We start from the raw sequence: 14,747 nt of genomic DNA, 5'->3' as shown, positions 1-14,747 counted from the left end.
TACAACTGGACACATGTCTACCTAGCTGAGGCTCTTCTTTCAACCTTCCTTACAGTTAACTCTGCCCATGTTGCTAAGTTCTAGTCAATGGTATATGAGCATAAGAAATGTGGTCAGCTTCTGAGTCTTTCTTTGAAAAGAAATGAATGGTTGAGTCCTCATCTATTTCCTGTATTCTCATTGGTTGGGAGTGTATACTCCTGATGTTTAAAAAGGTTTGTATTGTTAGAATTACCTTTATATGATACCTTTGGTCCTCTCTTTTAAACAATACTCACTTGTTTTCCACCCAGGAGATTTATAGAATCAGCATGTGTCCCATTTCTCTGTCCCCTCTTTTTCCTTTCCCACCCAATTTGAGGCCATGACATTACCATTATGTTTACATTTCAGTCATTAAACATGCTTTACATTCACTCTTGAATTTTTCTAAACAATACCTTTTGACCACTACCTATAGAATAGATAAAGAACTTGCTCTGCAAGTATCATCTCTATATTGTCAGAGAATATATACTTAATATTTTGGTCTTTAATTCCACTCCCTACTTGTAATTTGGTCTGTTTGCCACAATTTTTTTATTTCTGCCTCAGTTTGCTGTAGTGTATCCTCTAGAATTTTTCTCAATAAGGACTCATAGAAACAACATTCCTAGAATTTTCCTGTTCAAAATTATTTGTTGTGTTATTTTTACCGTAAAAATAATTTGCTCTTTTTTTTTTCTTATCGAAGACGCAGTCTTACTGTTTTCCAGTCTGATCTTGAACTCCTGGGCTCAAGCAATCCTCTCACCTCACTTCCTAAATTGTTGGAATTATAAGCATGATACCTTGCCTAGCCTCATTTTTTATTTCTAGAAATATCTTGTAGGCTTTCTCTTCTTTCCTGTGGTATTATGTTGCTGTGGAAAATTGTATGGCCATTAAGATCTATTCCCTTGAAAATGTTTTTTCTTGTGCTGCCCACTCAATTCTTTCTTTGTCTTGAAGATTCAGTAAATTTACTGAAATATATCTGTGTTGACTTTTTAAGTCAAATTTATTTGCTACAGGGTGAAAATGTAGGTACTTTTTATATATCCATTCCATTTTATATTATAATTTCATAAACTTTTTTCTTGACTATCTTCAATTATTTCTTTTCTTATTTTGATTTTTGTAGGAATGCCAATGATTTGTTCACAGTATTCCATTGATTATTTTCTCTCTAATTTTTCTAAACTGTTCTTAAAATTTCTTATTTCCTTTTCTTTTTTCTATAATCTATGTCCTTCACTTTAATTTCTGAAGTGTCTGATCTCCTTTATTCTTCTTCTAAATTTGTCTTTATTTCTCTGATTTTTCTTCTTCTACTTTTTCTTAAGTTCTGACTCTTATAAACAGGGATCACAGCTTTAGCTTTTTAAGGCATGCCTCTAAATTCCAGGAAGTATACTTCACTAGGGATTTCTGAGACCTACTCTCACTCGAGCCCCTCCATACTCTAATTCTTCTGCTGGCAGCTGCTGCCTGACTTCAGTTGCTCTTTACATTTTCTTTATAGTGTGTAATCCCAGCACCTTGGGAGGCAGAGGCAAAAGGATTGCCTTAGCTCAGGGGTTCAAGACTAGCCTATGTACCTTGGCGAGATCCTGTCCCTACAATAAATTTTAAAAAGTAGCTGGGTGTTGTACATGCCTGTAGTTCCAAATACTTGGAAGGTAGAGGTAGAAGGATTGTCTGAACCCAGCAGTTTGAGGTTGTGGTGGCTGTGACCATGTCACTGCACTCCAGCCTGGGCATCACAGTAAGACTCTGATTTAAAAAAAAAATTATTTATAGTGAATGGCAAGACCACATGTTGATGTGTAAAAGCATAGTGTAAATAACTGGCACTGTGTAAATGTAAGTGGACTTTGTGATTATTGTTTTCCACATGATGCCAACCAAGATGGGATGTTGGTAGCTGAAGATTTATCCCCACAAACATAGAAGGAAGACTTCAAAATAAAATACTTGAAAGCTATTGACATATAAAGCTTGTAAATCTTTGCTTATAGTTTTAAATGATTATTTTCTTTCTTTTCTGTTTGAAGGGAAAAGGAGAAAACAGGTATATAAAGTAAACAGTCTCCAAAGAGGTAAGAAGAAATGTGAGAATCCACTCCTTTGAGCTTGCTAGGGTCCTGATCTCCCTGCCAGACCCCATCTTTTCTGTAGCCCCCAAATCTCCTATGAGTCATGATAGCTTCATAACTAATGGATTATTTAGAATACAGGGTAAGTTGTTGTTACAAAAGATCCCAAAATACAGCGGCTTAAGCCAAATAATTTATTTCTCTTTCATCTAACAGTCCAGAAGTGTTAGAAAGAATCTGCCTTTTTTAACATGAGGTTTCCAACTCTGGGTCCAGAAGGCTGATCTGATTGTCACTGTCACTGCAGGTTGTGATCACATTTATTTTGTCTCCTACTTTCTTTTTAAACCTGTTCTCTCAAGTAGTTTTTTTCTTGACCATAGATGAATTCTTGGGTAAGCCCCAGAGCTCTGCTAGTTCCTTTAAGCAGCAGTGGTATCTCATTTAATATTTAAAAATCTGAGCTGATGAAATATTAAAACCAGAAACTCTGTAGCAGGGAAGCTGGGCGAGACCAGCCTCTTCTCATGCTTCCTTCTAACTCTACTCAGTTTCTGTTGCTTTCAGCTAATTTGAATCTGGGGAAGAGGGAAAGAATGAAACAGTCAGGAGCAAGAGTGGTCTTCTTATGATAGATCCTGGTGTCTCCCAGAAATGGTGGATGCTTGAGCCACGTTCATTTGTGAGTTCTTTAGAGACACCCAATTTAGAGAGACCTTCTCAACTGATGTTCCCCTAATGCAGGAACTCCAGCTGGCTGCTTAATAATTCCCTGTTCGTCTCCCAGCTTGAGGAGGTCCACATGCCTCTCCTAGTTTGGGGAAGTCCACATGCCTGGGGTTACCTCATCCATCCAAGTGCTCCTCCTGGGAAGAATATCTCTCAAGAAGAATTCAATGAGTGCCTCCCTTCCTCAGGGAGGCCTATGTTAATGATACCTCCTCATGGTCCTATTGTCAGTTGGCCTATAGCTGGTTCCCAACACGGTCGCTCCTCTAGATCTTCCAAGATTGAGTCTGGAAAAGTCTCTGCCTTCCTCAAACTCCTGGAGAGGCAGATCAATTACCTTGAAGCTAAAGCCCTCTCTCTTTCCTTGAGGAGAGGGGAGCTCTTTGCTCAACTTCTATAGCAAGAATATGGTGTCATTGGACAGTATTTGGACAGGAAACCCAAGAACAGCTACACTACTTCCTCTGGGGTATCTGAGCAAGAAAACGCACAAAGGACAATTACAAAGGAAAGCCCAGTAGCTCTATATTATTAGCAGGTCTTAATCCTCAAATCTCTTAGTAAGGAGAACTTGAGTAAACCGAACCAGACTACTTGTATGTCTTTAACTCGTTTGACCATAACAGGCTTTGGTGAAGGGTAAATCAGAGAAAGACACAAAGGAATAGAAAAAGAGTCTTTGCCTAAGATGTCTATGGCTAGACAAGTCCAAGTTGTGATCAAGCCATAGAAAGAAAGAAAAAGGGTGAAAGAGACAGAGAGGGTGGGAAGAGAGGTAGGGAGGGAGGGAGGGAAGGAGAAAGGAAGGTGGGAGGGAGGAGGAAGGGAGAAAACGGAGGGAGGAAGTACACTTTATGGCCCTGCCTTAGAGACCAGCACCTTTAAACATGGAATGCATGAGATTTACCTGCAAATACCTCACTGTCTTTCCACCCACATCCTATCATCTGTTGAATCTGAGAATATATTCTCTTGAGATAGGGTTTCAGTCAACCCTTTGCTAGCACCAACCCTAAGTTTTTCTAGGACTTGAACCTTTATGTACAAATTCCCCTTGGGCAATCCTGGTTAGTTTCTTAGATCCTAATTTTGTCCAACCTCATGTTTTTGGTCACTTTCACTACATTTTCAGCCCAAAGACCTTCATCCAGGTCAAAGATGATGGCCAGTGACTCATCTGTATGGCTCACCATCATGTCTCCTTGGACAGACCAAATTCTTGGGTTGCTGCAATTGATTTCTGCCTCTCAACCAAAGGCACCTGCAATGCTTTACTTAATTTTATAATTTCTGAAGGCTTCAGTTTCTTCATGGATAATGACGGTAGCAAAAGTCCCAATTTAATAAATAAATGAATAGATGTAAATGTGTTATGTTAGTGTCTAGCCCATAATAAGCACGTAAGTGTTAGCTTTTTCTGACTGGGTTCCTTGGGACACAAATGAAACTCTTTCTAAAAATTCTTTTTATTAAAAGGGAGTAAATGAATTTTGACTGATGTCAGGGTAAAGAAAATTAAGTCTAGGATAGACCCAGGTTAGCCATCAAAGGTATGGTAATTGCAAGCTATGTGGTATATATTTTTCTTTGCGTGTTAGGCTCTTAAAAAGTTACAGTTATATGAAATTTTTGAAAAGCACTACTATATGCAATGAGACTTTTTGGCAGCTTGTGTTTTTATATATTTGTATTTTAGCAGGGAAAAAGAGAGGCAGACCTCGAAGCCACTTAACTCTGAATAAAAGAGTCACACAGAAAACACACCAACAAAGAGGTAAACACACACACACACACACACACACACACACACATTTTTAAATAAGCATCTAAATTCGTATGCTTTTTTTCTTTTTCACTGCATTTTCAGCCCAAAGACCTTCATCCAGGACAAAGATGATGGTTGGTGACTCATCTGTATGGCTCACCATCATGTCTCCTTGGACAGACCAAATTCTTGGTTTTTCCCAGTCGCTTTATATTAGCTATACTTACTGTTGAAAAATATATCAGATTTAGTCAACTTCCAAAATGAGTCAGGGTAAGAAAGATGATAATACCACAAGCAAGCAACTTGGTGATATATCTGAAACCAGACCTCAGGGTCCAGGGCTTCTGTCCGTGGCTCTGCTGGATTGATAACTTTCAAGCCTGGAAATAGTTTGCACTCAAAAACCTGTGTAATTCACAAGTGATGCAGCTTTCCCTCCTCTTGCCCACCACCATGTGATTATTGTGTGGTCTTGAGTCTGCCACTTCACCTCTTTTGCCTCAGTTTACTCATGTATAAAGTGAAATTAAGTGAGTTAGACTGACTGCCCTTCTAGGCCCTTCCCAGTTTCCTACATGGCTTCACATTCCGTGAATCTCTCACCAGAGTTGGTAGGGACCATGGACAGCCCTCTCTTCCACATTTTGAACACAGGCCCTTGTGGAGTGTCTTTAATGGATTCCCCAGCATCCCTGGCTGGAAAGGTAGGAAGAGTAGCTAATCAACCTGAAGTTCATTTTCAGAGCTTTACACCTGTCTCTACCGAGTCACATTCTCAGTCCTTCCAATCTCCCACCTTCACGATGTAGAGGTTCAAAAATGCAAAGCCTTCTCTCTGTGCAATTTGCAGATGATTCTAGAACTCCACAGAGCTTCTATTTCAGCCAGGAAAAAGCAACTGTGAAGGAGGATGAAGCAAGTAGAGAAGACAGACACTATCTCCTGCCAGGATGCCCCGTGGTGATCTTGCTCTCCCTTCAGTCAGTCTCTGTCTCAAATTTATAGACAAATTTGTCAGATTATAGATAAGTTATTCTAAAACTCTCTGGCCACATAAGCATATATATACATAAATATATACTTATATGCATATCTATTTATATGACTATAAATTCCCCTCTAGTATAATAGAAGTGGTATATTCTACTGCCTTTCCATAGTTGATGGTGGCCAACTTGCTTGAGAATGAAGACATTGGATGGTCCTTCTAGAAGGTTCACACCCAATGCAGTTATTTCAGACAGAGTTTCTCTCAAAAACACCCAGTCCAGCTCCCATCCAGAGGGCCTCCCCTAGGTCATAGGACTCATGCTTCTTCACTGATTCGCTTGCTGGCTCCCAGCTCACCCCTCTGCTACTACTGACTCCTCTAGACATGACCTTCACTTTTCACTTCTAAGAGGTGAGTCTAATAGTCTCTCCTACTCTGACGTCCCCAGGGACCGAGATCCATCTCCTGCATGGATGTCTTAAAACCTTTCTGCTTGGCTTAGGGGAAGGTATTTGACAATTCTCTCCAAAGAAATGTAGCCTTTCTCATAAGGCCTAGAGGTGAGGACTGTTCCCTATTTCCTATCATGTTCTGTGCAGCAAGGCTAGACTAGCATCTTGCCTTAGAATATGGGAGGCCTGTGCTCCTTTTGCACCATTCCTGGATATTGAGTCTTCTGCTGATACTCTGAGATAACCAAAGAGTCACTTAAACATCCTGATACAGTCTTTTGCCCAGAATGATTAGTTCCAACTACTAACAAAATTATTTTTAAATAACTTGTAATTTTTTCTGACTGCAATTATTTAAATGAGCTAATGTAGAGTTTTATTATTATTTGGTCGCTATTAAGACTGGCAGGCCAGGCGCAGTGGCTCACACCTGTAATCCCGGCACTTTGGGAGCTGGAGGCGAGAGGATTACCTGAGCTCAGAGGTTTGAGACCAACTTGAGCAATATGACGAGACCCCATCTCTACAATAAATCAAAAAATTAGCCGGGTTTGGTGGCACATACCTGGGGTTCCAGCTACTTGGGAGGCTGAGGCGGAAGGATCACCTGAGCCCATCAGGTCGAGGTTGCAGTGGCTGTGAGCAGTATGCCACTGTACTCCAGCCTGGGTGACAGAGTGAGACTCCAACTCAAAAAACAAAGAAAAAGACTAGTAGACCCAAGTATAGTTAAATCCTACTTTGTCCAGGCATTTTACTTCCTAAATGTATGATAGCAAAAAGGTACTGGAACAAGCTAACACACAAAGAGCCACTGTAAAGCATAGTTCAGCAGCACTTCATTACATAAGATTGGGTCTTCAGCCCAAATTTCTGCATGGCAAGAACTGGGAAAGGAATACAATGAGCTTCTGCTTCTTTGCCATGAAGTTGTTTGCCCTCAATAGATTTTGATTGAAAGAAGAATCTAGCTAATCATCTAGTCCAAGAAGAATTTAAACAGAGAGAGATTGAAAGCAAGAGAATGTATGTTGGCCAGTAATGGCTATTGCCATTATTGACCCAGGTTAAGGCCAGGGCTGGGTCTCCAATCTGACCACCTTATGGAAAGGAGAAAGCAGACAGAGCACAGCTGTCTTTTCATGGAACTGTGGGGAAGAGAACGAGAAAGAGGGAAAGAGAGAGTTAGAGATGGCAGGTTTTCCTGGGTGTGCCTACCACTTAAGCATTATGAGTGAGAGAAGGGAGTCCTACACAGAGTCACACCTATGTGGATGAACTTTTACCCCTGGCAACCACATTGACTATCATACTTGGCTCAGGCACATCCTGTGAAACCATCAGTCTAGAGCAATTTGTTTTAAGGGACAAGCAAGAAGTATTAAGAAAGCTTTGCATACCTCCTTGAGGTCTCCATTTTTTCCATTTTACTTGTTTCTTTTAAACCTTTTGTTCAATAGTCAAGCTTATTATTTTATTCTTTTAAACAGGTTTAGTAATCTCTTCTCTCACATGTTCATTCTTGTTCTTCCTTTGTCTATTGAGAAGCACATAAAACACTGTTTCAAATTTATTTGGAATGACTTGGAGATATTAATAGGGAAATATAGGATAAATCTCAGTTAAACATCATCTTTTTAAATAAATCTAGACCGGGGTCAGCAAACTATGGCCTACAGGGCAAACCCACCCACTGACTCTTTGTAAATAAAGTTTTATTGGAACACAGCCACATCCCTTCATTTGCATATTGTCTACGAATGTTTTTATGACACAACTGCAGAACCGAGTAGTCATGCAGAGATTATAAACCACAAAATCTTAAATATTTTCTATGTGGTTCTTTACAGAAGAAGTTCCTGACTTCTGATGTAGGCATTTGATATTTTTCTTTAAATACTTAATAAGCTCTTAAAAAGTTACATTTGAAAGGTGTTTACAATGCAATGTTATAAAGCAAGAGACATTTATGTTGTTTTTCAACATCCTCAGGGAGAAAAAGCATCAACTCTGAACCTTTGAAAAGAAAAAGAAGAAGAGGTAAAAAAAAAAAAAATGATTAATACTCCTTTAATAATTAAGCATCTAAATTCTTATTCTGTACTCTGTATTCTAAGTGATAAAGCAATTTCCTTCATTGACTTGTGGAACTGGTATCAAACATTAGGATTTTCATTAGCATCAGACAATTTTTACAATTTTAGTGTCAGCATGACAAAAAAATGATAACACCCACCCCATTGATTAGCCAGTTGATCTTTGAGAGATCACAGTCCTTCCTGGGCCTTTACCAGGCTCCCTTCACTGCACTGATAACTTTTTAAAATGGAAATATAAAGAAATTAAGTATCAAGTTTGTGACCCACATGACATTTAGCTGCCCCCTTTTTTTTTGTCTATGTAGAGAGCCACAAGGTGCCCACTAGGGGGAAACCTCGGTAGTAACACAGGACTCATGTTCTGATTCCTAAACTTTCTTTGGTAGTTAACTGGCCTGTCATTTGGCCTTTTTTGCCTCAATTTTCTCATCTATAAATGTGTGGAAGGGGGTGGCAGGTAAATTAGACTGAGTACCCTCCTGGACCCACCCCAGCTCTAATAGTCTATCTCTGAACTGACTGGAAGTAACATGGACAGCCCACCCTCCCCTCCCAGAGAGAAGCTCCAGACTCATTTTTATGAATTCCCATCAACGTTGACTAGAAATTCATTTAAGACCTTCAGTATCTGCTTCAGGGGAATCAGATCTCAGTGTCCCACTCATGATATGCAGGGCTCCCTAAGCAATGTGCAATTTCTTCCAGGGTTCCCCTCCCCGAGCATCCCTTACAGCCACAGAGAAAGTTCAGGAAGGAAAAATGAAGCAAAGCAAATGGCAAAGAGGGAGGCAGACACTGCCCATATGCGTGCTCTGTTGCAGTCGTGCTCTCTGATCGCCCAGTTAATATCTTGAATAGAGGGACAAGACTAAAATTTGAGGATTTTTTTTTTTTTGCATAACTTCAAAGCAATAATATGAATAGAAATCTCCCTTCAAATATCAGGAGGAAAGTCATACGTGCGATAGGTGAATGTGACCAACAAGTCTGGAGTTCAGATCCTCCCGCACCAGGTTGTTGTGTAGGACTTGCAAGAATGGAGTGGAGGATGACATTATCTATAGCGATCTAATGTGCCATAAAAGAAAATCCTTGAATGTAATTAATCCATGGGGGAAGTCACTTCAATATATTTTAAATGATAAAAGAAGAATCTCAAAGTGGGTGGGAATACATGGGGTGCATAGTTGTAGAGGCAGATGGAATTTTTAAAAATGCTTCATTGCAGGTCCGAGAATTCCCAGAGATGAAAATATTGATTTTCAATGTCCTCAACTTGCTGTGACTTGTGGTGAGCTGAAGGGGACTCTATATAAGGAGAAATTCAAACAAGGTGAGTTTTCTGGTCTATGATATTCAGCTAGGAAACACTCGTGCAAATAGTATACTGTTCAGGAGTAGACACCTGTTTGGGGGATTTCCATGACCAGGTTTGGTGACTTGCTAGGGGCTCTCCTAAGATTTGGTATATAGTCATACTCATAGCTAGTGTTTATTTAGGTATTTATTTTTAACTTTTAATTTTTTTATTTTAAAGATGTGGGGTACAATTCAGGGTTAGGTATATAAATGTTCATTATGCAGGCACCCTTGTTGATGAGATGTGTCCCCCTTTCCCAGACAGATTCCCACTACTGCCAATCCTGCCTCCCCTCCTCTCCACTCCTCCCCCCCCACCCCCGCAGTTTCTCACTACTGCCAATCCTTTGCTTGTAGTATTGTGATAATTGTTCAGGGTTCGCTTATGAGTGAGAACATGTGATACTCAGTTCTTTTTTCTGTGAGAGATCACTCAGTATTATAGACTCTAAGCTCATCCCGGTTTCTGTTAAGTTCATGATTTTGTTCTTCTTTATGGCAGCGTAATATTACATCATGTATATGTACCACATTTTTAAAATCCAGTCCTCTTTTGGAGGGCTACACAGTTTGTTCTATGTTCTTGCTATTGTGAACAATGCTGCAATAAACATACGTGTGCAGGTATCTTTTTTATAGAGTGATTTGAGTTCTTCTGGGTATATTCCCAGTATTGGGATTGTGGGGTCATATGGAAGATCAATTTTTAGATCTTTTAGGAATCACCACATTGTTTTTCACAGAAGTTGTACAGTTTACACCCCCACCAACAGTGTAGAAGTGTTCCTTTTTCACAACATCCTCTCTAGCATCTGTTGTTTTTTGAGTTATTGATGATGGCCATCCTAACTGGAGTTAGGTGGTATCGGTGTGCTTTTAATTTGCATTTCTTTGATGACTAGTAAGGATGAGCATTTTTGATGACTAGTGAAGATGAGCATTTCTTTGATGACTAGTGAGGATGAGACTGCTTGTATGTCTTCTTTGAAAACTATCTATTCATATCTTTTGCCCACTTTGTAATGGGGCTGTTTGTTTTTTTCTTTTCAGCACATTTGAGTTCCTTGTGGATCCTAGATGTTAGGCCTTTGTCGGACATACAGTTAGCAAATATTTTTTCCCAGTCTGTAGGCTGTCTCTCTGCTCTCCTGATGGTTTATTTGGCTTTGCAGAAGCTTGTCAGTTTGATGAGGTCCCACTTGTCTATCTTATCTCTTATGGTATGGGCACTTGGGGTTTTTATCAGGAACTAGTTGCCAAATAGCTAGAGTTTATATAAGAGTGAAAGAATGGAAAACAAAAGCAGCAAAGGGAAAAGATGCATGGGAAAAAGTCCAGAGGAAACTAAGAGCAAGCTTCCAAGATTCTTCTCCCCAATGGGGAAACACGGGACTCATTTAATTCCTGCAGCAAAAACTGTGACAACACATGTGAAATGTTGTCTACCAGGGAAATCAGCCTGAGTCTGGGAGTCCAAGGTTTTTTTTTATCAGAGGTTAGTCACATAAGCACACACCAAAATTTCGGACTCCCAGAAGAAAAGCAGATGTTCAGCATAATCCATATTGTTTATGTAGTTTAGGCACAGGGATCCTTTTTCTCAGTTCTGGGAATGATGAAACCCTCTTGAAATCCAAATTCCCAGAAGCCAGCCAAGGTCCCACCTTGCACATAGACCCACTAAGGACAGTCTCAGGTGTACTATGTTCACTCTTTTCTGCACAACTACCTAGATAGGCTGGAGTAACAAGGGTATTTACACACTTTAAAAATTCATAAGACATCAGCTATAAGGCCATCTCCCCTTACCCCATGCAAAAGGCTTGCAGGATGTCCACATAGTACCCACTGCAAGAGCAAGTGTTTCAATACCTGGTGGAAAGTGTACACATTTGGGAAACTCAGCCTCAGTCTTCACCGCCCCATTTCCCATAACATCTGTATAACCTTATGCTAAGTGGAAAGTGCATAGGATACAGAATCAGAAGACCTGCATTCAAGTGGCAGCTATGCCAAGAGTTTCCTATTCATCTACCACAAGGCACTCAATCTCTCTCTCTCTGAACTTCCTCCTCTACAAAATGAGAAGAATAATAATAAAACTTGCCTTACTGTATTATTATGAGACAAAAAATGAAATAACAGACTTAAAATATTTTGTAAACTCTAACTGTTGAAGTACAGAGCCAATGTTCATCTGTCATGATGGATTTCCCCCCTCCCACGATACAGTTTCTTTGAGGACCAACTAGCATAAATGTTTGCCCTTGTGACTATATTTCATACGCATAATTTCACTTCTCCCACTGGACAACATTTCCAATATTACTTTTAGCATAATAATTACTTTTAGCATAAAATGGCCATAAGTCCAAAATATGAGAAGTTATTGATTGTCATTTGCTGGATGAACAATGTTGTGCAAGGTGAAGCAGATATGGCTGTAGCAACAGCTTCCACGTGACCAGCTGGGGGCAAAAGTGCATGATGGTAGACTTTGTGCCCTCGTTTGCCTCTCTGGAACTCAGTCTGCCTCTATCCTAGGGTTCAGAGAAGGAATGGAAAAAGAATCCTACTCACTCTTTTTATTTCTGGTTATAGTAAAATACTTTTAAAAGGTGGTAATCTTTCTCCTTCTCGATGGTCAGAGAAATAGACACACATAGCAAGACGTTCCTTTCCACCCTGGTCTTTCAGGCTGGGTATGGGGTTCCTGATATCTGAGAGGGAAATTCAGACTTTCCTACCACTGCTCCTGAGCCTAAAGTGGACGGCTCCAGACCCAGTGTTATGGGAGGCTGAGTTCAGGTATTTCAGAGTCAGGGAGCTCACCGTGTCTTGGTCTTACAGGAACCTCAGGGAAGAGTATACAGAGTGAGCATGGAAGGTGGCTCAGTCCCAGGGAATTTGAAGTTGAAGGAGGCTACGCAGCATCCAAGAACTGGAAGCTAAGTGTGCGCTGCGGTGGATGGACCCTGAAAGACCTGATAGAGGTATTCTAGGGGCAAATGGTTTAAATCAAGTATTTAGCTGTCATGATTCACCAACACCAAACTATAGCAGAATTTCTCAGTGTCCAGAAAACTGCCATGACTCCCCTTGCCCTATGTTATGACTAGTATTGTCCCCGGGTGGTACCTCAGTTGGCTTATGTTACAGCTTCAACTACTAAGTACATTAACTCTTATCCTTTTAAAGTTAGGATAGTAACTGTGACCTTGACTCTGCCACTAATAAAACGTGCAACTTGGTCACATGAAAGTAACAAAATTGGAGAGGGGATATCTTATTTTAGGACCAATGTTAAAAGTAACATAGCAGAATTATATGTCTGAAAATAATATATCAAGACGGGTAGTTTCTGGATTATAAAATGTTTCAACAATATTTCTTTTGATAAGCTATCTCAAATTTATTCTTGTAAAAGAATATAAATAAATTGCATCTTGCAATAACTCCTTTGTTCTTCATATCAATTCCCTGTTGTGGACAAAGCAGAGACAGGGTCTTTGCTGCAAATAAATCCTTCTTTTGACTCTCAGTATAGTGCTCTTTTCATTAAACACCCCAGACAGTTCTTCCTTGTGCCATTCTAACAATAAAGAAAAAATTCGCAAGGTCCACTGGGGCATGCCTGCTCTTCCAGCTACTAGAGAGGCTGAGATGAGAAAATCACTTGAGCTCAGGAGTTCTGGGCTGCAGGGCACTATGCCAATCAGATGTCCATACTAAACAACCTCCCAGGAGTGGGAGACCACCAGGGTCCCTAAAGAAGGGTAAACCTTCCCAAGTCAGAAACAAGGTTAGTCAAAACTCCCATGCTGATCAGTAGTACAATCAGCCTGTGAATAGTTATTGCTCTCTAGACTGGCCAACACAGTGAGACCCTCTTTCTAAAAATTAAATTAATTTAAAAGCAAAAAAAGAAAAGACCTTTGCTCAGCGAATATTTTTTATGGGCCCAGAATGCTTCCGCTGCGCAACTCTGCGAATATTTTTTAAACAGTATCTAAAGCCATGCAGTCCTACAGGGTGTACACCACTACTCAGGAGAAAGGTTTTACCAGACAATGTGTCAATGCTCTAACAAGAGACAGGAAGAGATACAGTAGTTTGGGGGAAGAAAGGTCATTTCTGACTTTGAGGTTGAGGACTGTTTCATGGAACAGTTTGCACTGAGCTAGGTCTCAAAAGAAGAGTAGTTATGAAAAACCAAAGAAATAAAAAACATAGAATGGGGTATTCTACTCATATAGGAAGGTTGACATAAAAATCTGCTCCACAATGTGTAAGAAGTTGTAGGTAGTGAGGCAGATGCATTCACTGGGCCACTCATAGAAATCATGAAGAACCCAGAGAAGTCTAAATGCTTACTTTAATCCCTGGGGAATCAAAAAAAATAATTTTCATGACAACATCTTGAATTTGAGTTGATAGTGGAACATTCAGGTTGAAATACCTGGAGAGTAGTCAGAAACACCAAGCTCACAAAATAAAAACAAGACTCCATCATACCATTAATCTCTTTTCTCTTTCAGAAAGGCTTTCTACCAGACCTACCAAAACTAAGAAAAAAGGTACTTATCAAACAACCTTCTACCAATGTCTCATCTAGCATATTGTTGATTTGCCATCTCTGTAGTCTTGTAGTCTTTAACTAATTAGTCTTTGACTAATCATGATAACATTTGATGTTATAATATGGTGCTTTTATAAATGCTGCTTTCAAACATTTTACAGTATATAAGGTCTTTGAGCATCAAAACATTTGAGATAGAAGTGACAGCAGTCCTTAAAAACAGGAAAAAAATAATATGATAGTAAAACATTTCTGTTTAAAAAAATAGAAAAGACAGAACTAAACGTGTATGTGTGTTTCAACAAACAAACTGAATGCCATACTTTCTTTAACTATGAAAGATGGGGCTAGAGTTGGAAAAACAAGCACAATTTTGAAATGCACAAAACAATACATTTAACAACCATTGTCTTTGCAATCTCAACTTAAATACTGATTGTTTTTATTGTTTTGTCTAGGTTCTATCTTTAATGAAATAAACATGAAGCGAAATTTTCCCTAGTAATGTCCCATGGTCACTACAGATGACTTAATGTAGAATTCTCCTTAAAATGTATAAGTATAAGCTGGGCTTGGTGGCTCAGCCTGTAATTCCGTGCCTTGGGAGGCTGAGGTGAGTGGATTGCCTGAGCCCATGGGTTCGAGACCCGCCT

At 39.7% G+C, this 14,747-nt stretch overlaps 1 protein-coding gene across 1 annotated transcript in view; it reads left to right on the top strand.

Annotated features, from left to right (window-relative positions):
- SP100 (SP100 nuclear antigen) overlaps positions 1 to 14,747 on the top strand; it is a 106,847-nt gene that overhangs the window by 81,331 nt on the left and 10,769 nt on the right. The window contains 6 exon segments of the mRNA XM_021716002.1: positions 2,076 to 2,132; positions 4,558 to 4,620; positions 8,050 to 8,097; positions 9,385 to 9,489; positions 12,366 to 12,508; positions 14,054 to 14,092. Of these exon segments, the coding sequence (XP_021571677.1) occupies positions 2,076 to 2,132; positions 4,558 to 4,620; positions 8,050 to 8,097; positions 9,385 to 9,489; positions 12,366 to 12,508; positions 14,054 to 14,092 (455 nt within the window).

The sequence above is a fragment of the Carlito syrichta genome, unplaced genomic scaffold, assembly GCF_000164805.1.
Source record: "Carlito syrichta isolate Samal-C Ts95f unplaced genomic scaffold, Tarsius_syrichta-2.0.1 Scaffold308105, whole genome shotgun sequence".
NCBI lineage: Eukaryota > Metazoa > Chordata > Mammalia > Primates > Tarsiidae > Carlito > Carlito syrichta.
Note: the sequence above shows the minus strand (reverse complement) of the source record. Positions and strands in the feature narration are given on the sequence as shown.